Genomic DNA, 26,497 nt, shown 5'->3' with positions numbered 1-26,497 from the left:
ATAGCAACTGTCCAATTTACCGTTCAGCTAGTACTAGTGCATAGTACTACCTGGCATTATAAAGATATTTGTAGAGAAACTATATTACTTAGATGTTTATGGCAACAATTAATTTAATATTTCAGACTACATGATATAAGACATTAGACTCTTGTGGTCTTTGAAGTAAGCTTGCTTTGTTTAGTAGTTAGGAACTGGCACTGTACAGACTCATTGGTGAAAGGCTAGATGATGGCAATCAGTTTATAGTTTCTCTGCCAAGAACATGTCAACCTACAAAGATGCTATAGAGCATAGTATCTGTGCTGTGAAAATAAGATGTGTTGATAAAAGATGTCTCACACAGTTTACCCTGACTCCTTTAAATGCCCTACTGGTGTGTGCCTAGGATCAGTCAAGTTCCACCCCAGTATAGTAAAGTTTGCTGAACTGGATGAAGACCTATGAGGCATCCATTTTCCACATAGTTTTGGGGAGGGGGAAGAGAGGTGCTTGGCATGGTTTTCTTAGTGAAGACAGACAAAGAGTTGCAGGAATCACGAGGGTGCCATTTGCTTCTCGGTTATCACCAAGATGCAATTTGGTAAGCATTTTTCTTCACAGTGTATGTTTTCTATTAGTATGCTCCATATTTCATTATGAGTAGAGACAGAAAAAATCAGCAGGCTATTATGGGGGGAAATCCTGTGTAGGTTTTCCCGAATGTGGAACTTCTCATCTAGGTTCTGGCTCTCATTGGCCTTTCTCCATTTTCATATTAATGGAGGCATTTGAACATAAGGACACCACTGCTTTTTTTATAGAAATCCCGGTAGCAGCCAACCACTAGTAGCTCTCAACATTGTGCCTGTCTTCTAGCCCAGTTGTCTCAATTATCTGAATAATCAAGAAGCTAAGAGCATTGGTTTCTCTTTGTCTTGTAGGAGACAAGAAGCTCAATCTTGTCATTTGAGCAGCTCCTGTTTACTTTAACAGTTAAATGTTTCTTAAACAACATGCTAAAGTCTTGGGAAATGAACAGTTCAGGGATCCTTCCTGTTGCTCGCTGCCTTTAATCTTTCATCACCTTGCGTTCATCCCACCTGGTTTATACTGCCCACCCAATTTTAACATTACCTCCTACAATTTGCGAAAATGCTTATCCACAAAAATCAGGTTAACAAATTACTAGGTTATCAAATCTCATTTATTAAAAAAAAAATCAATTTCAAACAACCTCTTAGTAATTGTGAATATACTTTTGCAAATTTTAGGCAATGTAACTCTGGGATAAGAGTGAGTGAAGGTTTATGAGCAGGGAAAATTGAATTGTCTGGGTCTCTAACTGTTCATTTGCAGATTTTTTTCATCCTTAACACATTAATGCTTTTTTGCTTTAAATAAAATGTGTACATTGTACAATCAGTTCAAGCAATCAAGCCTTTTGGGATCCAGCTGAATATAAGGCACTATAGAAATGAAAGGCTATTATCGCCATCACTTGTGGAAATCCCACCATGCAAAATTTCCTGCTGAAGAATAATAAAAAATTGTTTCAGAATGCTCCCAAGTTTGAATATTTTCTTAATTGACATATGTTTCGGTATTGGATGTAAATACTTCAGTAATCATAGCTGCTCTTCAGTCTGGGTCAATTACTATTTGCTGAGAGCGCACCTTTCATTCAAGAATCTTAAAGCATTTCCCAGAGATAAGACCCATTTTACAGACTGGAAAATGGAAGCAAAATGACTTTCAGTAGTAGAACTGGCTGGTTCCAGATGCCATTTATTACTGATGTATATTAAGCCACTTCCAGCCTCATCCATAAGACAGCTGAGGGATTGTTTTTGAGTCCTGACATGCTTTTGAGGTAGACTTCTGTCACATTTAATCAATGGTTATTTTGGAAGAACCCAGGGTAGCTTTTCTTGCCAGGTTTTCTTTCAGACATTCCTTTTCCATTGAATAGGGGTAGTGTCTTGTAAGGGATTTGTATTGGAGGTGTTGCTTCTGGGGTGCATATAAAAATTCTTTCTATTTGTATCATTCATAATTGGTGGCTGCTGGAATTATTGTAATTGGTCTTTTCCTTATCTGTCTTCTGTGACCCTGTTTAGTTTGACTTTTTGACTTGGTTTACTTTTGAGACTTTTCTTGCAGTCTGAGGTACCAAGAAGGGTGGTGTCCAGTCAGCATATGTAAAAGTAGGCCATTCAAAAGTAGGTAGTAGCAAATGTGCTGCTAGGTGGAGAGGAGGAACACTATTTTCATTAAATATCTACTTTAGTGTTAGCAAAGTGCTTGTCACTGTGTGAAACCTAAATGCTGTCCCTGCCCCAAAGAGCTTGCATTATAAATAGGCTTGGCAGAATTCATTTAAACAGAAATCAATGTTTGGTTTTAAGCATTTTGATTATTGATTTAAATTTTCAAAGTTGCAGGAAATTATGGTGGGGTCAGACAATAATTATTTAACAGTAGATGTTGAGATTCAAAAGGTTAAAACTTTATAACAGTTGAGAAACACAAATCAACACCACATTTCAAAATATACAAAGTAAATATCCTTAAATCAAACTCTAAGTACTCAAGCAGCGTTTTCCTTTCTTTGCCTATCTGTAAATTTTTATTATTGATGAAAATATATTTGTCAGTTTGTGTATGGTGAAATTGACATTTACGACACCTAGAGATAAAAATATCCTTTCAAGCCTAATTATAAAATGGATAAGAAAAGACTTGGAGATTTAGATGATGGTGTTAGCTTAGTTAACATGCCTAGTACAATTCCAGTGGAAATGCATCCTTCTTCCTTTGTAGTAAGTTTTGCTGGCAATTTGGAAGGAATCCGGCATTTGTTTCTAGTGCTTTGTTACCTTACATTTGCCAGTCATGTTTATACTTGTTTCTTATTTTCCATTTCAGGGCTTTGTCTAGCCATTAAGAGCCATGTCTGATAACGGAGAACTGGAAGATAAGCCACCAGCCCCTCCCGTCCGAATGAGCAGTACTATCTTCAGTTCAGGGGGCAAAGACCAGTTGTCTACCAACCACAGCTTGAAACCCCTGCCCTCTGTACCAGAAGAGAGAAAACCTAGGAACAAAATAATCTCCATCTTCTCTGGCACTGAAAAAGGTAAGATATCTCAGAGCAGGCAAAACAACCTTCCATGAGTACTGGATACGTTTCCCCTTGCTCTTTCATTAGGCTGTACGAGTGTTGCAGACACTCAAACAAGTCCATGATATGAAGATTAGTGTGAATCAGATCTCATTATTCTAGTCTTTCCAACTGCAGATAGTACCTCCTTTAAGGAAGTGCTAATGTCCAGGATACACGTTTGATTTGGCTAAGAGGAAACTTTCCTTTGCAACTGGAGGCCCTTGAACGTGGACTGTTGGGGGGGGAACACTATAACTAAATTGGTAACTGGCAGAAAAAACCTCCAAAATAAAATTCCATTCTACCATCTTAAATCACCCTTCAGAAAATCCCTTTTACTTTCTGCTCCCCTTACTGTTCATAGCGTCTGCTTTTTGTCTCTAGTCCTACACTTGGGTTATAAGCCCTTTTTGTTATGTACATGTACAGTGCAGTGGGTCCCTGGTCCTCGATCTCCTTTTGGAGCCTCTGTGTGCCACTGCAATGCAAATAAATAACGAACTAGCCTTCCTTCTTCCACATGCACCCCATTTATAAAATTGTATTTGAGCAAGATCTTCCCAAAGCCTAATAAGTTGCAGCCCTGGAAGTTCGTTTTAGCCTTAACTTAAATTTCCCTGCATTTCAGAACCATAGGGGAAAAAAATTAAAATCACAAAATTAATTTGCTAACAGAATATATACCAAATAAATCCGGTTACACAGTGTAACCTGAGTCTCCTTTAGACATAATATATCGCTGGGCCTTTTAGAATGTAATTGATTTTTTGCATGGGTGTTTTCCTTTGGAGATTATTACTATATCTGCTAAGTGTGTGTTTAAAAAATATTAAAGCATGTACAAATAACTGAGAATTAGAAATTGTCACTGTAGAGGAGCAAATATTTAGACATTAAAATAGAGCTATTTTAAATGTATTGGCATCAGTGTGGTTGGATTTTGTGGATGAGGGACTAGAGTAACATGTTACTATCTGATATTATTACTAGGAAACCAGTTTTAGCCTCACTGTTTTTACTTCCATTTAATATATTTAATTCGACTACCTCCTGGTTCTGTTCTTCCCCTCCCTGCTTCTTCTTATGCCTGATATACCCAATGGGACTGTTTCAATCATGCTGATACAGGTTTCATCACCTTGCTTGGAGAGACTTTGTTCCTCTAATGATTTATTCACCATATTGAGTCTTTTCCCCTAAGGCAGTTCTTACTTCACTCATCTGTCTGTCCCAATAGCAGTCAGTCCGTGACTATGCTTTACCTCGTAGAAGAAACCCCAGAGGCAGGATCATGCATATTCATAAGATGGCTTTCAGTATTCTTCTGGAATTTCTCTACAATGGATAACAGGCATTAACCTTTGGGAATGGAGTATGTATTCTGGAATAAGGTCACTTTTATTCTGGAATAGTGTCCAGACAAGTGAGTCATCCAGCAGCTGTGGTGGTCAGTTTCCCTGTGTAGACAAGTCCTCAACAGTTAAGGCCTTGTCTACACTAAAGGGAAAAGTCGATCTAAGCTGTGCAACTTTAGTTACGTGAATAGCATAACTCAAATTGGCATCGCTTAGATCTACTTACTGGATGGTCCACACTACACTGTGTCAACGGGAGATGCTCTCCCGTCGACTGCCCTTACTCTTCTTGATCTGGTGAAGTACCGGAGTCAACATCTCAGCAATTGGCGGTTGATTTAGCAGATCTTCACTAGATGTGCTAAATCGACCCCATCAATCCCGGCTGTAGAGGAGACAAGCCCAGTGGGGTGAGGTAAGTCTGAAGGGACAAGTGTGGTGACAAACTTCTGCTGCTGATTATGGGTGATGGATGGTGACGGGACCAAAACCTCCATGCTGATGGGAAGGGAACAGACCTCCCAGCTACTCATTGGTTGATTAAGTGAGCTGAGGGAGAAGGGCAACTTCTGAATACTGCATATGGAGGATGGGGGCATGGTGTTAACTTCAGGTCACTTCCAATGAGACAGACAAAACTTTTAAGGAACTGGGTCTTGTTTTCAGTCTGAGGATTGGGTTCAGTGCCTTTTGTCTGCTGCAGGCCCCAGCTTGATCCACTATTACTACAGAGATCAATATTTTACCATTATGATGGCAATAGTGGCAGCACATGTCAGGTACTGTTGTGAAGGACACAGTATAAAAACCTGGGTAGAATAGCATCCTCCCTCATCTAACCTAGCAGCTGGGGCACTGCCTGTAGGGTTGATTTGCTTATCAGACATTTGCACATATGCCTTCACCAGAGTACTTGCAATCCCCCTCCTTCAAACAAGAATGAAAGGTATTACAATAGTAAGAACCCCATGGGAGGGAAGATCACTCATGTTTGGATTGGCATAGAACAGTGAAAGACCCTCATTAAATTACAAAGTGTAATTGGGTTGAAGCATCATTTAAAGTGGAGAATATAAAGGGCCCCCCGCCCCATGTGACCAACTGGAGCCATGTTCTCCCTCACTGCTCTCATGCTCCCCCAGATATTCTGTAGCTGTTTACTATATATATATATATATATATATATATATATATATATATATATATATAAAAAAAAAATAGGTGCTGACTTACAGTAACTCCTCACTTAAAGCCGTCCCGGTTAATGTTACGTTGTTGATCAATTAGGGAACATGCTCGTTTAAAGTTGTGTAATGCTCCCTTCTAACGTCGTTTGGCAGCCGCCTGCTTTGTCTACTGCTTGCAGGAAGAGCAGCCCGTTGCAACTAGCTGATGGGGGCTTGGAACCAGGGTGGACCGGCAGCCCCTATCAGCTCCCCACTCCCCTAAATTCCCTGTGCAGCAGCTGCCTAGCAGGCTAGCAATTGCAGCTGTCCCTCCCCCCACTGCCATGTGCTGCTCCTGCCCTATGCCTTGGAGCTGCTCCCTGAGACTCATGCTTGCTGTACGGGGGGGAGGGAAGGAAGAGGGGGGCTAATGTCAGGGTGTCCCCCTCCCCTCTGCTCCTGCACCCCGCTTACCCCATCTTCCATAGAGCAGGGGGGACACACCAGGGCTCAGGACGGAGGGAGCTTGCAGCAGCTGCGGTCTCAGCAAGCTGATCTAATTAACAAGGGAGTGTACTTAAAGGGGAAATGCGCATATCTCCCTCCATTCCTGCTGCCTTGTAGAGCGAGAGAGAGTTAACCCTTGAGGGCTCAGCCAATTGCTAGTTCATCATTTGACAGTAAGGGAAATATCCCGTCCTCTGACTCCTCTACCTCAACCAAGCTTCACAATCATCATCACTGTGTACCAGTATTAAATTGTTTGTTTAAAACTTATTGTGTGTGTGTGTGTGTGTGTGTGTGTGTGTATATATATATAATCTCCCCGTACATGTCCGGCTTTTTAGTTGTAAATTGCTGTCCGGGAGGATTTTTTAAATATCTAAAAACATCCGGAAAATACGGACATATGATATCCCTACCCACTGCCCCCTCTCCTCTTGGGGTGTCAGCTCACTCAGCATGCGGATTGCAACCCCCCCATGCTGCTGCAACCCTGCGCCCCACGGCTTGGAGCGGTGGCGTCTCTGCAGCCAGCTGCTGCTGCGGGGAACCCACGGCCGCTTCTCCCTCCTCTGAGCATCCCCTGCAGCTCTGGCAGAGTCTCAGTCTCCCCCCACCTCCATCCTGGCCGTGCAAGGAGCCCCCCCCCCTGCCAGCGGTCCATGCAGCCGGGGCTGCCTCCCCCCCGGCAGAGCCGCTGCCCGGGGGCGGGTCCCGGTGCAGGGGAACGTTTCTCAACACGCGGCGGCGGCGGGTCCCAGGAGCCCAAGCTCCCCCACCCGGGAAGGGCCCGCGCTGCAGCACCTCCCGCAGCCTGAGCTGCCGCAGCTTCGCCAGGTCAGGCTGGGAGGGGGGTGGAGGCTCCCCTGAGGGAGGTGAAGGGTGGAGGACTCTGAGGTGGGGGGGATTCTGAGGGTAGGGGGCTATGGGAGGGAGTGGCGGGCTCTGAGGCAGGGGCTGTGAAGAGTGGGGGCTGTGGAGGGGGTGGGCTATGGGAGGAGGTGGGGAAATGAAGGGTAGGGGTTATGGAGGGAGGTGAAGGGGAGGACTGAGGTGGGGGTGCTGTGGAAGGTGGTGGGGGCTGTGGAGAGTGGGGGTGCTGCGGACGGCAGGCTCTCAGGAGAGGGGGTACTGAGACAGGAGAAGGCTGAGGATGGGCCCTGTGGAGAGCGGGTGGCTCTGGGATGAGGCCTGGGGGGTCCGGCGGGCGGGTGGAAGGCGGCTCTGGGGTGAGGCCTGGGGGGTCCGGCAGGCGGGCAGGAGGCGGCTCTGGGGTGAGGTCTGGGGGGGCGGGCGGGCGGGAGGAAACGACTCTGAGGTGAGGCCTGGGGGTTCCGGCGGGTAGGTGGGCGGGAGGTGGCTCTGGGGTAAGGCCTGGGGGGGTCTGGCAGGCGGGCGAGGGGCGGCTCTGGGGTAGGGTTACCATATGTCCGGATTTTCCCGGACATGTCTGGCTTTTTGGTCCTCAAATCCCCGTCCAGGAGGAATTTCCAAAAAGCCGGATATGTACGGGAAAATAGGGAGGCATGGTAAGGGGACCGCCTCCTCCCCGGGCTCCAACTTTCCCGGCTCCCGCTGCTCTCCACCACAGCGGGGACCAAAGCAACTTCCCCAGCGCAGCAGCAGCCGGGGGGTGGGAGGGAGGAGGGGGGAATGCAGGGTGCTCAGGGGAGGGGGTGGAGTTGCGGTGGGGACTTTGGGGAAGGGGCGGAGTTGGGGCAGGACCAGGGGCGGAGTTGGGGCGGGGCCAGGGCCCTGTGGAGTGTCCCCTTTTTGCAGTATTGAAATATGGTAACCCTTTTTTTTTTTATATAAAATATAAAAAAGACCACCTTCAGGCCCCAGGCAGAACTTTTGAAGGTGCGGTCGAGGACGGCGCCCCAGTCATCCCCCAGGATCCAGCCCCCTCCTTTCGGGATCGCCTCTCCCACTTCCACCGTGCTTGGTCCCTTATAACTTCGGACCGTTGGGTCCTCCGCACGGTGGAGAGGGGATACGCTATCCAGTTTTCTTCAATCCCCCCCTCCTCCCCCCCTTCCCCGTCCCTCTTCAGGGACCCTTCTCACGAGCAACTTCTTATTCAGGAGGTTTCTACGCTCCTGGCCATGGGGGCCATAGAGGAGGTTCCGATAGAGTTAAGGGGCAGGGGATTTTATTCCCGTTACTTCCTGATCCCCGAGTCCAAAGGAGGTCTGCGGCCCATCTTGGACTTGCGCGGACTCAACAAATTCGTAGTAAAGTTGAAGTTCCGCATGGTCTCTTTGGGGGCCATTATCCCTTCCCTCGATCCTGGAGACTGGTTCGCCGCCCTCGACATGAAAGACGCATACTTTCACATCTCAATTTACCCACCTCACAGACGCTTCCTGCGATTCGTGGTAAACGCGGTGCACTACCAATTTGCAGTCCTTCCCTTCGGCCTATCCTCGGCCCCAAGAGTGTTCACGAAATGTATGGCTGTCGTGGCAGCGTACCTTCGTCGACAAGGGATACAGGTGTTCCCGTACCTAGACGACTGGCTGGTACGCGGTCGCACCAAAGAGCAAGTTCAAGCTCACGTCCACATAATAGTGCACACATTCAACGAGTTGGGCATCCTGCTCAACAAGGACAAATCCACTCTGGAACCTACCCAGAGAACAGAATTCATCGGCGCAGTTCTAGACTCCAGACGTGCACAAGCCATCCTGCCAGACAACCGCTTTGGCACCATCACGAGCCTCATTCAAGGGCTCCAGGCCTTCCCAACTACCACGGTGAGGTCGTGCCTTACCCTGCTGGGTCACATGGCTTCCTGCACGCACGTAACCAGGCATGCCAGACTTCGGCTTCGCCCACTCCAGACCTGGGTGTCGTCAATATACCGCCCACATCGGGACACTCTGAACATGGTGGTCACAGTCCCGATCTCGGTCCTGACCTCCCTCACCTGGTGGCTAGATCACAATGTGGTCTGCGAGGGGATACCATTTCACGCCCCACAACCCTCTTTGCACCTGGTCACAGACGCTTCATCTCTGGGTTGGGGCGCCCATCTCAACGAACACCATACCCAGGGCCTGTGGACTGCATCCCAGCTAGCCCTGCACATCAATGTTCGGGAACTGATGGCGGTACGACTGGCGTGCCAGGCATTTCTCAACCTCCTACGTGGCCGATGTGTGTTAGTTCTCATCGACAACACCACGGCCATGTTTTACATCAACAAGCAAGGAGGAGCACGTTCGTCAATTCTATGCCAAGAGGCCATTCGCCTGTGGGACTTCTGCATCGCCCACTCAATCCACCTCACGGCATCGTTCCTCCCTGGAGTCCAGAACACTCTAGCGGATCGACTCAGCAGGTCCTTCCAGACGCACGAGTGGTCTATCCGTCCGGACATCATACATTCCATCTTCCAGAGGTGGGGGTTTCCCCAGATAGACCTGTTTGCATCCCGAGACAACAGGAAGTGCCACGTGTTCTGCTCCCTGCAAGGTCGAGCTCCGGGCTCCCTCTCGGATGCGTTTCTCCTTCCCTGGAAGGACCACCTGTTTTATGCCTTCCCTCCGTTTCCTCTGGTCCACAAGGTACTGCTCAAATTGCGCAGAGACCAGGCACAGGTGATTCTGGTCGCTCCAGCGTGGCCGAGACAACACTGGTACACCACACTGTTAGAACTCTTGGTTCAGACACCGATCCCGCTTCCGTTGTATCCGGATCTCATCACGCAGGACCACGGCCGGCTGCGTCACCCCGACCTGCAATCACTCCACCTCACGGCGTGGCTGCTCCATGGTTCACCCAGGCAGAGCAGCAATGCTCGCACTCTGTTCAACAGATTCTGCTGAGCAGTAGGAAGCCCTCAACACGCACCACGTACCTGGCCAAGTGGAAGCGGTTCTCCTGTTGGTGCGAACAACGAGCCACGTCCCCGTTGCAGGCACCTATTCCTCTCATTTTGGAATATCTCCTCTCCCTAAAACAGCAGGGGTTGGCGATATCTTCAATTAGAGTTCACCTGGCCGCTATATCGGCCTTTCACCCAGGGGAACTCGCGTCCTCGGTATTCTCTAATCCGATGGTCGTTAGATTCCTCAAGGGCTTAGACCGGATGTACCCACAACAACGTCAGCCCGTTCCGACGTGGGACCTCAACCTGGTACTCTCCAAGCTCACAGGTCCTCCATTCGAGCCACTGGCCACCTGTTCACTTTTGTACCTATCCTGGAAGACAGCCTTCCTCGTAGCCATCACCTCAGCAAGGCGCGTTTCTGAACTCAGGGCGCTTACATCCGAGCCCCCTTACACAGTTTTCCATAAGGATAAAGTGCAGCTTCGTCCACATCCTGCCTTTCTCCCTAAGGTGGTTTCTCCATTTCATATCAACCAGGATATATTTCTCCCGGTCTTTCACCCTAAACCACATGCTACTCGCCAGGATCAACGTTTGCATTCCCTGGACGTGCGAAGGGCCCTGGCCTTCTATATTGACCGCACAAAGCACTTTAGAAAGACGACGCAACTCTTCGTCGCAGTGGCCGACCGAATGAAAGGCTCACCGGTCTCCTCACAACGCCTATCCTCCTGGATTACGTCTTGCATCCGGACTTGCTATGACCTGGCAGGTGTCTCAGCACCGCACCTCACCGCTCACTCCACGAGGGCCCAAGCCTCCTCGACTGCTTTCCTGGCACATGTTCCGATACAGGACATTTGTAGAGCGGCGGTTTGGTCATCAGTCCACACGTTTACAGCTCACTATGCACTAGTGCAGCAGTCCAGGGACGATGCTGCCTTCGGGTCAGCGGTTTTGCACACAGCAATGTCTCACTCCGACCCCTCCACCTAAGTTGGGCTTGGGAGTCACCTAATGGAATGGATATGAGCAAGCACTCGAAGAAGAAAAGACGGTTACTCACCGTTGTAACTGTTGTTCTTCGAGATGTGTTGCTCATATCCATTCCAAACCCGCCCCCCGTCCCCACTGTCGGAGTAGCCGGCAAGAAGGAACTGAGGGGGCGCCGGGTCGGCTGGGGTATATATATTCAGCGCCATGAAGGCGCCACTCTAGGGGGCTCCACAGCCGACCCGCCGGTGTTGCTAGGGTAGAAAATCTTCCGACGATCGTGCACGCGGCGCGCACACACCTAATGGAATGGATATGAGCAACACATCTCGAAGAACAACAGTTACAACGGTGAGTAACCGTCTTTTACATTATTCTAATGGCTTTTACTAGAGCGTTTCATCTTCCATCTGTTTGAAAGTAAAATCAGTCTGTACATGTATTTTAGAGCACTATAAAATATAACTCTTAAACCAGAAAATTTGATCTCCAAACATAACTTCCAAAAGAAGCCCCTGCAGAATGCAGGCAAAGAACAAGGAACATGCATAAGACACTTAAAAACTGCCAAGGGTAGAGCTTGAACTCATGCCACCTGGTTGTAGCTCGGGTTCAATGACCACATGTCATCTTGAGCCACCCAGTTACTGTGATGACAGATTGCCTGGAAAACAATTTGCTGCATATGCACATTTCTGCCTTTTAGACACGTCAGCATGGCATGCCCTGACCTCGAATTACAAATGTTACTCTTAATAACATCTTCAGTAAAATTCTCTCCCACTCAGAGGAATAGTGAGTGTCCTGCCTTAGCTGAGGTAAATCCTGAGTGATTGAGATCAGTTTGTGGGCGATCAGAGCCTTCGTTTAAGGTGTGTACAAAACAAATTAGAAGAACAAAGTGATTTTTATAAAATGCCGGGTTTTTCAAGAGGTGTGTAACTTGAGATCCCAGATTTGGAACGCTAACCCTACCCCTCACCTCCACGAGGGACTGCAAATTTCAAGACAATCCTCAGTGTGAGGATGTAGAGCATGTAGAATTAATTCTTTTAAAAAGTAATTGACTCTCAACCTTAATTCCAACACTCCGCTATAATTATAGCGCCTCTAGTGTGGTGCAGTCCTGTCAAAATAAGTATATTTGATGTGTTCACTCAGCTTTGGTGTTCTACTTGTTGCTTTTTTAAGTGATCGTCCTTGGAATAAGTCAGAACAAGCACATATCGTGTCATGTTTTCATGCGAGCCAGAAACTGCAGAAGTTCTTTGCCATATCACTTAGCTCTGTATATAGTGTTAAAATCTTGCAATAGGAAAATAAGCATTCTACACTTTGGCTCCAGACATTTGGTCATGCTAATGTATATTGTGCGTATTTGCTGGCTTTCTTGTGGGGAATATTTATTAGTGACTGAGCTAAGATTCCTTCAGTGTAATTTGGGGCATTTTTAGTATGGGTTTTTTTTATATATTTTATAATCCGGGGTTGTGGTTTTCTCCAGGATTTTACATTTCTGCTTGTTTTACTCCCCATTAGCACCACCTTGAAAGATCCCATATTTTAACCTCCATCTGAGAGGTGCTGTGTACATGTCTTGCTCTCAAGCCTTTCAACCATGAGGGTAATTGGAAAATGGCCTGAGGTGTGCTGTGCTCCCTCCTCTCCAGAGGCTCAGAACACTACTAATTCTGCAACACTCTAAGCTACTGTTAGCGCTGAGAATAAGGGACCATATCTTAAACTGATTTGTGGTTTGAAACACAGGAATCACACTGTACTAAAGAGAGTCCCTTTTAAATACAGAACTGTAATGCAAATATAATCAGAGGTTCAGAAATAGTGTAGCCTCACAGTGTCCTTGTTAATGGAGCCTCAAGTACCTGCTGCCAAAGTGTGACTCATTGATCCAGCCTCTTGGCTCAGTTCTGCTGCCTGCATTTGTTTAATGTGTTTCTGTGGTCTGTTATTTCTGTGGGTGGAGCAATGGTTCTTAATGTTTGCCCAGTGTACTAATAAGATGTGTATTTGATTGAAAGAAGGGTTTATTTGTGTAGCACATGCCTGGGGATTTAAACACGAAGTTATGTCCTCTAGAAGCCATCAAATGCTTCAGACCAAGAGTGTTTCTAAGGAACATAAATCATTTTCTGTTTCCACACAATTAGCAGCAAAAGGTTGGGCAAGGAGTGATGCTCTAATGCTTTCATATAAAGAGAAAATCAGGTTTTCCTAAACCTTTAGTTGAAGTAATTTTCTTTATAAGAGCATTTGACAATCCATTTACAGTTTGGCTTCCAGACCTGTGCAGCCATATTAAAGATATCCTGTTTATAACAGCAATGTCTTTCCAATGTATTGTGTAGCTCTAGGCAGGCCACATGGCTTTTCAGTTCTAAGTATAGTCTTTAATTCCCTTTCCTTTCCTGTTAGTGTGAGGGTCCGTACGGTTAGAAATACAGTAAAAGCTGGTAATTACAAACAAATCCTCAGATGGCTCCATGTTTGAATGAATACCCAACTGTGAAACCCCAGTGGATAAAGTCTTATTTTTATTAACTGTTGTCTGGACCACTTTGCTCAACTGTAGCATGTGCTGTTCCCCATATTTCTGCATCTCCGTAGACACATCATGGTTAAAATTGAGGTGGTGCTACTTGAGTTGCTTATAACTTAACTTTTTATTTATTTATTTATTTCCTGGACTGAAATTTGATAATAATCCTTAGTCTTGAGGTGATTTTAAAACTAAGTAAACAAACATTGCAGCTCAAATTATATTTATTTTAAAATTTCTTTAAAATGTATAGTGTCCCCTTCACTGAGAAGCTTATTTTGTTTGGAAACTTGTAAAGCAATAATTAAGTCAGACAGAAATAGGTATTTAAAAATGGGTACTGTGCATGCACTGTACTTCATTTATTATAATAAGCACAATGTGGCATTATTACTAGATTTATGCACACTAGAATAAATTCAGCTGTTTATCAGTAAGTGGACCTAGTGTCAGAATCTGCAGTCGTTTCCAAAATCACACATTGAACATATCTGATGATAGGTCAGGCTCCCCCATGCCCTGCTACCCAGTCCCCTCTCTGCAAAGAGATCTTGAAAGCCTAACCCACCCCCATTTCTCCCTACACTAGGGAGTGACCACTAAAGGACACGAACTCTTCCTGGGAGGAAGTGGGGGGTAGTGGAAGCAGCAGTCAGTATACCTGTCAGTGCTTCTGGCTTACCTGTGGTGTCACCATCTTAATTGTGGGTACATTTTTGTTTAAAGGAGACCTGATAGTTTGTGGAGGAGATGGTATAAAAATGGACCTTGAGCAGAGTATGGGCAGCTTAAAAAAAAGGGGGCGGGGGTAACAAGGGAACTGATTTGTATTTAGTATTTTAATTTAAAAATATAAACAAAAAGGGTAGAGGCAAAGATTTTTGTTAAAAGCCTGAAATTAGACAGCAATGGAAATAACCTAATAGTTTGTTTAAGAACATAGCTAATTAAAAATGTAATTGAATCTGATTACGGCTATACACATAGTTCATCGAACTGCATGATCTTATACCTATTAATCTTTCTGATTCATCACCCTTTCCTGTGGCTTGTTAAACCCACTTTTGCATCTTGTCTTAAACTAGATACTCTTTGAGGCTGGAGAGACTTATGTTTTTGTACAGCACCTGACACAGTGGGGTCCTGATTCTGATTCAGGTTTTGAGTGCTACTACAATATAAATAACAACTTTCAATGCAATGAATTAGCAATTCTTACATTGAAACTTAAACTAAAATTAAAATGTTGCAGGACAGTCTGCTCCATGCATTTATGAAATGTTCATGTCCAAATTTCAGAATAAATATAAAGGATATATTACTGCTCAAAGATTATCATTGTATTAAACAGGGACAATGGGGATCTTCTATCTTGTGACTGAACCTTCTCTGAATTTAAGTGGATGGTTTTCAATGTCATCTTTTAGGAAGCAAGAAAAAGGAAAAGGAAAGGCCAGAAATTTCTCCTCCATCAGACTTTGAACACACCATCCATGTTGGCTTTGATGCGGTTACTGGAGAATTCACTGTAAGTATACCTGTCCTAGAACTGTTCAGAAAGCCATAAGGTTCCTTGCTGAAGTGAGGAGAATTTGTCACTTAAGAATAAGGTGTAAGTTAGTCTGTTCCTCTCCATCACAAGTCATTTACAATGCCTACCACACCGAGACCTTGGTTGGCCTCATAGGTGTTACTGCAATATAAATTAAATGTTTAATGTTAGTCACTGGAATCCTGATGCTTTACTTTATACCACATGGGAGAACCCTTTAGTGAGAATTCCTATTAGCCTGTAGAAAAATGAAGTAGCCCCTTTGGTTAGTTCACTTCCATTTACAATAGATATGTACATAGAAAATCAGACTGAGTGATGAATGGGGAATTTAATGTACCTGATCAGAAGAGGGTGTATGTAGGGACAGGGGCTGCAAGGTACACAACTTCTTCCTACAGTGCCCCAGTAGGCCAGAAGACCTGATAGAGCTATTGAATGTTTGTGCTAGCTTAGCTGAAGGCTTGGTTTATATTGTCACCTACAGGTGTTCAACTCAGTGACTGAAACCCCCACCACATCTGAGTCACTTAGAGTCACAGATTAATGCTTACATGTGGAAAGAAAATCCATTCTGATTTTTTTTTTAAATGACTTAAAAATATTAAGTATTAAGGTTGTTTTCTGTTTCAGGGAATGCCAGAGCAATGGGCTCGATTGCTACAGACCTCAAATATCACCAAGCTAGAGCAGAAGAAAAACCCTCAGGCTGTACTAGATGTGCTGAAATTCTATGACTCCAAAGACACTGCAAAACAGAAGTACCTGAGCTTCTCCGCTCCAGGTGAGAGACAAGTACATACGAGACATTCAGAGGAAGAGTTTGGTTCTTACAATCCAGTCTGCTCTTCCCTGTACGTCATTACTTAGAATTGGGAAGGTAGGCCCATGCCAAAGACTCAAACTAGTATCTAATGAGTAAGGGACACTCATAAATAAAGGTTCCACTAAAGTTGCACTCTTTGTCCAGTCAATTTCCTGTTTCAGGTGGGTAAGAGAACAAATGGAACAGGATAATTCAAAATGGCAGTACCAGTCAGCTAAAATCAATTAATTAATGACCTGTCTTTATGAAGCTAGAACTATAAGACTATGATTAGCTGGTTAAGTTCACTCCCATTATCTCTAGTCAGAACGTGCTTTTGGACAATTACTGTGCAGTAACTTGCATTGGCTCAACTTTCCCAAATGATAGTTTTGGGATAGCTCAGTGGTTTGAGCATAGGCCAACTAAACCCAGGGTTGTGAGTTCAGTCCTTGGGGGGGTGCATTTAGGGATCTGGGGCAAAAATCTGTCTGGGGATTGGTCCTGCTTTGAGCAGGAGGCTGGACTAGATGACCTCCTGAGGTCCCTTCCAACCCTGATATTCTATGATAGGACCAAAGGTTCAGTGTAACTTGTCTACAACTTGCATTAGAAGTGATAGGTGTGTGTGGGTGGCTGGGAAAAACGTTTGATTGTATTTTTCCAGTGTATGTGGTTCCTTTTAGCTGTTTAAATCAAAAAGATTTCCATTGTAAAAATAGCCTGGTGATAGGGGTTTTTCACATCTTTGCCTTATCAGTTTGGTCATAATCTTCTCTTTCATATGCACATCAAAACCAGTGCACAATTTGACAAAACAGTCTCCACTCAGGTGAGATCCAGTCATGTAGCAAGTCAGGATTTGAAATATATATTGCCTGACCTGTGGGGGGGAAGAAGTTTTTGTAACACCTGTCTGCATCTAGTCAGGGAAATAGATGTTTCATTCATCAACCATGAAAATTCACCTGGTTGGAAGCAGGGAAATCTCATGAACTGTCCAGAATTCCTGATGTGTTGCTCATGTTTTCTAGAAAGTCCACTTTTATTATTTATTATTCCACTAATTATTTATATTCACTTATTACTCTTCTTGCTGTTTAGAAAAAGATGGTTTCGCTTCAGGAACACCAGCAGTAAGTGTATTTATTATTGCTTGCACTGTTCCAGGCCTACTCAATTAGTGTTTTTTTAATTTAATTAAAACTCATATTATATACTTCATAATAAATTTAGTAACATTTTATTGAATTATATTTTTTAACCAACGTTTCCCACAGGAAACAAAATGCCCAGTAGGTGGTTTAGTTTTAAGGATGTTTACGAATTGTGTGTCTGTTAAATGCTTTCCATGGATGTCTATTTCTTATTTAAAGAATGGTGAGAAATACTTAACATATGCTTCTGACAACTTAGAGTAGTAGAAGAGGTAATTTAAATATTCAGATATTTCTTTTTTAATAAAAGTATTGTTAAAATATTCCAATGAAATGTAATAAACTGAATATTGTAATAAATGTAGAGAGACTTATGTCTCTCAGCATACTTAATTTAGTTCTAAATTACTAAGAATTCCTGGATCCCCATTCTAAAAATGTCTTAAAACTCATAAGCTGTTTACAATTTTGGGGAAAAACAACAGCTTTGCTTCTAGTTTATAAATACTTTATTTCCCCTTTATTCCATTCAATAACAAAAATATAGCCCAATGCCAAAGGTTCAGAGCCCTCAACAGCAGTAGCAGAAGATGACGATGATGAAGAGGTTCCTCCTCCGGTTATTGCCCCTCGACCAGATCATACAAAATCAGTGAGTTTTTTTTTTTTTTTTAATTTACTCTGGTATTTTTGCTTTTTTTTACATTACTTTCTGGTCTGTCTATTGCAGGCCTCTTCCCATGGTCCCTGCCCACACCAGATTGGGGAAGATTATTCTTTGCAAAATGTCACTTTATTTATATTAATTTTATTTTAGTAGTCATGTTTTTTCCTAGCTATAGCTAACTCCCAGGTACCAGTTGGACCACGAGTATCCAAGTTAGTGCTATATTTTGGAGGGCTGCATTGAAAAAATCCCAAATTCATTTCCTCATCCTCTAAAACACCTTATAAGGAGGATCATTACAAAACTTTACCAATGCACCTAGAAAATCCCAGATATTGTGGGTAATGTACGTTTTAAAAAAACTTAAACTCACATACACCTCTACCCCGATATAACGCGGCCGTGGGGAGCCAAAAATCCCTACTGTGTTATAGCTGAAACCCCGTTATATTGGGGTAGGGGCGGCAGAGCTCTGGCGGTGATTTAAAGAGCTCTGGGCTCCTGCCGCTGCGGGGAGCCTGGGTCCTTTTAAATCGCCGGCGGAGCCCTGCTGCCGCAGCCCCGGAGTAGGGGTGGCAGGGCTCCAGCGGTGATTTAAAGGCCCTGGGCTCCCCGCAGCAGCCAGAGCCCCGGGCCCTTTAAAGCGCCGCCGAGCCCCACTGCTACCGCGCTATACACTAACCCGTGTTATATCAGGTCGTGTTATAGCGGGGTAGAGGTGTACTGTGTGCTTGATTTTTTTTTTTTTTTCTATTAAACATTATCCCATCACAAAAAACCCTCTGCATTGTAGTTGTCCGGGAATTTATTCCACCAACAAGAATATTATTAGTACTAAATTTTACATGTGAGAACTTAACACTTAAGTTCTTAGTTAAGCTTTAGCACCATCTTTAACTCCCCCACCCCAACCTCCCTCCAGAGACCCTCCCTGTGCTCCTATAAAGGCCAAATATCATCTTCTCTTCCACTGTTGCCTTGTTTTGTCTGAAGGGTAGGTATGGAATGTATACAAAGTTCACAGAATATTGCTTTAAGGAATAGGCCACATGACATTTAAATAAGGATATAGGTGGAACATTACATGTCTAAAGATCTGTAAATATTGCCACATTAGCAAGTATAACTGTCAATTTATGCAGTTTTTCAAATGATGAACAGTTAGGTAGTTTAGGGGAGACCCATGTACAAATCTGAACTATCTTCTGCTCCCCAAAACCAAAAGATTGGGTTGTGCAAAGGTATCTACTGCATCTTCATTTTCCTATAGCTTACTACTTCACAAAATCTCCTTTCAGATTTGTCCCATAGTTAAATAAAGAGCAGTTTCCATCCTCTTTGATGATGGGTGGGCATCATGTAATGTGAGGAGAGACTGAAGAAATAACAGAAAATGTACAAAGGATAAAGTGGCAGTCAAACCCTAGCCTCTATTCCAGCATATAGTGTAATAAGGACATCCTATTAGAGAACAAATGAGTAGAAAGCCTTCCCTCCACCCCGCAAAAAAAGTGGAGGTTAGACTAATGTGCTTCGTAATGTCTGTATTTCCAACTAAGCTTTCAAATTAGCAGTATATGGGGGAGAGTACCACACTATGTAGTTCACGCTTCTGCAGTGTTTGAAGAGATTTCCACCTAGTCTGGCAGAGCAAAGCAATGATGTACCAAAATACACTGTAGAACAGTTTTTGCAATGAGTCCCAGCTGTAGAAACTATAGAAGCCAGAGGCATCAGGGATCTCTTTCCAGAGTAAATAGACCCCTAGCCATCTGCGCTGTCCAGCAAGTCTACAGGTCAGTCTTTCAGAATCAAGTAGTGTTGCAGTCACGTTGGCTAGTATTCAAAAGCAGCAATTCTCAGAACAAGTAGCTCCTGGTTTCAAAAGTTTTAAGTGAAACAATGGTAGTGGTCAGATAAGAATTTATGGCAGTTTTGAACCTGAAAGTCAGTGGTTGCAAAGAGAACTCTGAGCTCTAATAGTGAATGTTCTTTCTTTCCCCACAGATTTACACACGGTCTGTAATTGACCCTATCCCTGCACCAGCTGGTGACACTTGTGATAGTGCTGCCAAGTCAGCTGACAAGCAGAAAAAGAAGACCAAAATGTCAGATGAAGACATCATGGAAAAGCTACGTGAGTTGTATTTTTTTTAAAATACAAATTCCAGTATTGATGCTAGTTATCAGTAATTCTCTTATTTATATGGGAGGGCTCTGTGCAGACCTCGTCGGCACATTGCTTTGAACTGATAATACCTATTGGAGTCTTTACAGAAAAGACTGCAGGTATCAAATCAGCATGATGTATGAACTGAGGCCATTATAAAACAATCTGTACAGATGCTTGGTTGTAGTTTCTGTTAACCAGAAAATGGAGACAAATGATTAAGTCTTTTGACTAAGCCATCATCCCCATTTTTCATATAAGGGTGATGTAATCCAAAGACTTGGTTATTTTCTGTCATCTGCTAGGTGGGAGGAACTGTATTCAGGCATCTGGACTGGTTTTGAAGAATGGAAATTAACAAGTAAACAAAATTTCCCTGTTTGGCCCTAAAACAGCTTCAATGTTGCACTTGTGGCATGGTGATCAGCTTCTACGGAGCTGTTCCTTTTAGTGCAGGATACAGTGGATTTTTGCTGTTACTAATTCCATAACCTTCATAGATGCACTCATTCACCAAACCAATGCCATTGTCTAGCACAAAGGAGGCAATGACTTAGTTTAAAATAGGCAGTACAATTACTGGATTTATTACTGATTCATCCTACAAAGGTGTTACAAGTCACAAACATCATACAGAAGAATATCATTTAATTGAAGTGCAGTTCAGTATAAAAAGTTATTTTTATGACCATAAGAATCAAAAGAAAAAAGTACACATTGTTCTCTAATAAAAAGTGAAGAATGCTCTCTTAAATCACTGGTTGGTTTTATGTTTTGTGTGGATTTTTTTTTTTTTTTAGGGACTATTGTGAGCATAGGAGATCCCAAGAAAAAATACACCAGATATGAAAAAATTGGGCAGGGGTGAGTATTTGTAGAGCTGTCCAAAATTTTTCAGTGAATGAACCATGATTAAAGGTGTGATGTACTTTTGTCATTTAGCCACTGTTTATTAAAGCAGACATGTCAGTGTATAAGCAGTAATAATCAGATGCAGGAGACTTCAGACAGTGGTGGAAGTTTTGAATCTGTTCCTTTATGGGACTGTGCTTGTGCATTAATGTCTCTTTGGAAACAAACCACTTTCTGGTGAGATTGGATGGGAGTGAAAATGTATTCATTTAAGTGAACTTTTGTCTTTTTTCTGCTCTTTCCCTTCATGAGATAAATGTATCTGTTCTTTTAATGTTCTGACTAGTGAAAAGCTAAGGGTGATAGAATGCAAGCTTTTTCTACCCCGGTCAAGGTGCTATCAATCTAGTGTAATTTGCTCTAGATATTTCCATGAATCATTTCAATGTAAAAGTTCAGTTGAAGGATGAATACTGGCAGAGCTTGCATAATTTTTTTAATATAAACATTGTTCTTACTGTGTTTTCATCCCCTCTAACAATATTTTGATATTTTGTGTGTGTGTGTAGAGGAATGAGGGGTGGAATAGAATCCCCTTTAGAATTGATTGTCTGATTTATCCGATATTTGGGAATAGCACAAGGTATAGGGATTTGCATACACTGACATGCAAGAAAAGTAGTTTTCCTCTTACTATGAAAGAGGCTGGTCCTATGATGACTAGTGTGCTCTTTCTGAGCTGGCTGGTATTTGTATTTAGTACTCCTTATTTGACTACTCCTTGAATGCCCTTCTTTCTTAACATAACAGCTGCTATACTGGGTCGGACCATGGTCTATCTTGCCCAGTATTTTGTTGCCAGCAGTGACCCGTTCCAGAACTTCAGGGGGAGAGTACAGAACAGGGTAATTTATGGAGTGATCCATCCGTCTTCCACTCCCAGCTTCTGGTGATCAGAGGTTTAGAGTCACCCCGAGCATGGGGTTCCACTCCTGACCATCTTAGCTAATAGGCATTAATAGACCTATCCTCCATGCACTTATCCAGTTCATTTTTTTTACCCAGCTACACTTTTGGCCATGGCAGTGAGTTCTACAGGTTAGATGTGCGTTGTGTGAAAAAGTATTTCCTCTTGTTTCTATGAAAGCTGCTTGCTGCCTATTGATTTCACTAGCTTTCTAAAGGGAAATCAGGTCTTGCCGATCTATTAGAATTCTTTGAGAGAGTCAACAAGTATGTGGACAAGGGTGATCCAGTCGATACAGTGTACTTGGATTTTCAGAAAGCCTTTGACAAGGTCTCTCATCAAAGACTCTTAAGGAAACTAAGTAGCTGATGAGAGGGAAGGCCCTCTCGTGGATCAGTAACTGGTTGAAAGATAGGAAACAAAGAGGTGGGAATAAGTTCGGTTTTCACAATGGAGAGAGGTGAACAGGAGGGTTCCCCAACGATCTGTCCTGGGACCTGTGCTGGGTTCAGCGTATTCATTAATGATCTGGAAAAGGAGATGAACAGTGAAGTGGCAAAGTTTGCAGATGATACAAAATTATTCAAAATAGTTAAGTCCAAAGCAGACTGTGAGGAGAATTAGAGGGAATCTCTCAAAACTGGGTGACTGGGTAACAAAATGGCAGATGAAATTCATCATTGATAAGTGCAAAGTAATGCATGTGGGGAAAAAACAATCCCAGCTATACATAAACACCTCTACCCTGATATAACGCGACTTGATATAACTCGGTAAAGCAGCGCTCCGGTGGATCAAAGCAAGTTAGATATAATGCGGTTTCACCTATAACGCAGTAAGATTTTTGGGGGCTCCCAAGGACAGTGTTATATCGGGGTAGAGGTGTATACATGTGTTTACATATATGATGGGGTCTAAGCTATTACCACCCGAGAACAAGCTCTTGGCATCACCGTGGATAGATCTCTGAAGATTTCCACGAAATGTGCAGTGTCCGTCAAAAAGAACTATTAGGAAAGCGATGGAAAATATCACGATGCCACTATATAAATCCACAGTGTGACTGACACCTTGAATGCTATATCCAGTTCTGGTCGCCCAAAAAGAAATATGGTGGAACTGGAAGAGGTTCAGAGGAGGGCAGCAGAGATGTTCAAGGATATATAACAGCTTCCTTTCAAGGAGACACTAAAAAGATTAGGGCTATTCAGCCTAGAGAAAAGATGACTAAGGAGGAATATGATAAAGGCCTATAACATCACTATGAATGATGTCGAAAAAGTGACTAGAGAAGTGTGTGTTTACCCTTTCACACAATACAAAAGCCAGGGGTCATCCAATGAAATTAATAAGCAGCAGGTTTTATACAAACAAAAAGAAGTACTTTTTCACACAAATGTGCCGTTCTTGACAGTTTTTAGTGTGCAAAACTTATTAAAAAAAAAAAAAATCTTTGATCTGTCTGCATGTATATTCTTGTTAGATTTGAAATCATACAGCTGATCACATACCTTGTATTCACAGGGCTTCAGGTACAGTTTTCACAGCTATCGACGTGGCAACAGGACAGGAGGTAAGATCTGTGTGAATATTTTCTGTTTAAATCTGCAGCTATGGGTGATGGAAGTGAATTGGATAGGTTTTTTTTACTAGTGGCTCCCATCTCTGGCATTACTTCCCAGCAGAATATTTGTAACAGTGCAGTCCTTGTTTTGTAGTAACCAGATGATGAATACTAAAAATAGGGTTTTGTTTTTCCAATGAAATGCAAAGGGACCAAGATGTTCAGAGTTATGGGTTTTGAAAACTGTTTAATCTCTAAGTGTTGTAGGCAATATTGTCTTGAATTCTGACCAATAATTTTGCATTTAGCCTTCTACATAGCTTCATCTGTGACCATGATAGTCTTGCCCATATGGAAATTGCTTCTCGCCAAACAATTCCTTCTATTTTAATTAAACTACCTTTTCCATATCCTGTTCCCAGATTCTTCCCATTGATTACACCCATATCACCTGGCAGATGTAGTGGCATCATTGTCATTTACAAATTGTTCGTTAAGCCTTCACCATCCTATTTGCTTTGATGTTTTCCTTCGAACGTCTTTTACTCCACTGGTTCCCTACAACTAAAATTCACAATTGTCGGCTTCTTTCTAAAGTCATCTTTTCTTCAATTGCTTTACCCATCAGCTCGCTCAGTCTCTCCTGCCACCACCTCCTCTGGCACCTGAATGTTCATTTTGCTAATAGCTGAAATGTTCTCACCTATAGTTTTGCCTCTTGCCTTTATAGCTGTTGGCTTCTTCCTCTTTTCTACCTCTTCTGCTTAAGAGTAACCACACCCTGGATTAATGAGTAATTTTCCCCTGTACTTTCCTTTACCTGTCACACACTAAGTACTTTATGTGCTTGTCCATCTATAACAAAATCCCATACCTGGATTCCGTTTTTCTAGCCTTTCTTTACTTCCTGTTAGAAAAAACTAACTCGCTGTACATCTTTCAACCAATCTACCCTATAAAAACACTTTCCATTGCCTATCTCTCCAGAACCCATGGTACAATAATAGCTCAAATCCTTAAGACCCCCCTCCCCCACCCCAAAAACCTAAAATTCTGGTGCACCAAAATATGCAGTATTATCATGTTTTATTGTGAATATTACATAGCCCCTTTCCCAGGTTTCCTTCTGATCTTTAGTGATACTATTGCTATTCTGTAATCTCCGGAGTCATTCTAACACTGCCAATTCAGTCCTTAACACACTTGACATCTCTTCTACTCTCAACAGAGCTTACTATTTCTTCCACTCCAGAATTGCATCTGTCTGTGGCAGTATCACATTGTCGGCTTTTCCCTGTCCCTTCCAATAACACTACTGATCTTCTGTGTAGTTCCCACGAAATCTCCGGTGTCTGACCTCATTGATCCAATACTTCATCACTTCCAATCTCTTTCCTCCCGCTAGCAGTGAAACCATCTTTCACATGGCTTCCTCATTACTCCTTTTACCTCACTGCAGCATTTAGACAATATGCACCTGCCATCTCTAAAAGCTATTTTAGCTCTGGAGGTGATGACAGACCATTCCTTCTCCAGTTGTCTTAATTATAAGACATCTACTTCCAACTCATAGATGGACATGGTTCTTCTTGGCAAGAAGAATACCATAGTTATTAATGGTCAAACTCATTCCTCTCAATTTCTCAACCTTGATTTTCTTTTCAGACTTTATGGCTGTAATTTTGAAGTTGTCACCCCACCAAGCTCCTCTTTGTTCATTGTCTTGCTATGCTGTAAAAGTTCCCATCTCACCTGTTTAACAGCATGTCTGCTTTTCTTTCATCACTCACTTTATTGACTCACTCTTTCGGGCATTGTCTTGTCACACCTTCATATTTGCAGCTCCTTTTGCCTTGCAAATGCACTTTTATCCAAATGCTATTCTGTTTAGAACAAAACATACAGAAACAATCCTTGTCCTGAAAACCTTGCACTGGCTATCACTTGTATCCACTACAAAATCACTCATCTTCAAACCTGTTAATAGCTTCTCTCTTGACTCTGATTTCATTTCTGTCCCCCAAACCCTTCCTCCACTTCTCTCTATTCTGATCTGCACTGTGTTGGCAGTGACTCTTTTGCTGGCACTGCATTTCCTCGACTATGACGGGATGAAGTTAAGAGTGGTGTAAGTTGCACATTAGTAATTTGGGATAACTGGCGATGGAAGAGGAATTAACAGCAGGAAATGCAATTAACAGGACGATGTAGGAAGGTGTAAGATAAAGCAGATCTCCTGTGCCCGTCACATCACTTCATAGTTCCTGTTCTTTTCCTGCCATAACCCTATCCTTTGCTTCCCCTCATGCTGCAAGCTACTCCTGCCTGAACCAACACTGACTTTCTGATGTGCAATTTAGATCACCATTTGTGTCACTTCTGAATTTGGCTCACTGTCTGGAGCAGTCTTGCTGCCACTTTATTGACTTGCTAGCCTTTTTTATAAAATACAGCTCCAGTCCCACCTTGTACATAGCCTACAGCCAGCAAGCTGTTGGACAGTTTGACAGAGCATCCCTTGTTATTACTAACCCACATGCCTTGTCTACTCCTCTGTTCTAATCATTCAATTATCTTTTACTGTAATATTATAAATGTTATTTAGTGTTGCAGCGGGTTGGCACTCAGGTTTGTAGGACTAACACTTCATCTTGTGTTTTACTCTTTCCCCTCGTTTTCAGGTTGCTATCAAACAGATAAACCTGCAGAAGCAGCCCAAGAAGGAGTTGATTATTAATGAGATCCTGGTAATGAAAGAGTTAAAGAATCCCAACATAGTCAACTTCCTAGACAGGTAAATGCAGACAATCAAACAGTTAAGCTTCCTTCTCCCAGGAGTCAGGATTCTAACCTGACATCTTCTATGATCACTGTGGGTATGTTTCCACTGCAGCTCAAAGCATGCTTCCCAGCTCAGGTAGACAGACATGTTAGCTTTGCTTGAGCTAGCACTCTAAAAACCACTAAAAATAGCCATGTGGCGAGTACCATGGGCAACAGGTTGAGCTAGCGCCTTAAATACAAACCCACCTGGCCCCCCTGTGCACATACTCAGGTGGTACAATGAGTATTTGGGTTAAGAGATTGCCAGGCAAAAGCCAGGTGTGTTGCAGGGCATAGGGCTGGTGATTCAGTAAGTAGCATTCTTTTCTGATTCGGTACCAAACCAATATCCCAAACTGGGGTTGGGGAGCACTGTGCTGCTGGA

At 43.3% G+C, this 26,497-nt stretch overlaps 1 protein-coding gene across 6 annotated transcripts in view; it reads left to right on the top strand.

The window, feature by feature from the left end:
- Positions 1–26,497, top strand: part of PAK2 (p21 (RAC1) activated kinase 2) — a 93,076-nt gene that overhangs the window by 45,456 nt on the left and 21,123 nt on the right. For all 6 annotated transcript variants that reach the window (XM_065557118.1, XM_008171772.4, XM_008171767.4 and 3 more), the window contains 9 exons: positions 2,908–3,118; positions 14,983–15,083; positions 15,741–15,891; positions 17,017–17,048; positions 17,617–17,721; positions 19,744–19,873; positions 20,707–20,770; positions 23,250–23,298; positions 25,971–26,083. In XM_065557118.1, coding sequence (XP_065413190.1) covers positions 2,932–3,118; positions 14,983–15,083; positions 15,741–15,891; positions 17,017–17,048; positions 17,617–17,721; positions 19,744–19,873; positions 20,707–20,770; positions 23,250–23,298; positions 25,971–26,083 — 932 coding nt within the window. In that variant the 5' untranslated portion in view covers positions 2,908–2,931. The remainder of the gene's footprint in view (positions 1–2,907; positions 3,119–14,982; positions 15,084–15,740; positions 15,892–17,016; positions 17,049–17,616; positions 17,722–19,743; positions 19,874–20,706; positions 20,771–23,249; positions 23,299–25,970; positions 26,084–26,497) is intronic.

This window comes from Chrysemys picta, chromosome 9 (assembly GCF_011386835.1).
Source record: "Chrysemys picta bellii isolate R12L10 chromosome 9, ASM1138683v2, whole genome shotgun sequence".
NCBI classification, from domain to species: Eukaryota; Metazoa; Chordata; order Testudines; family Emydidae; genus Chrysemys; species Chrysemys picta.
The sequence above is the reverse complement of the archived record's forward strand: the minus strand, read 5'-3'. Positions and strand labels throughout refer to the sequence as shown.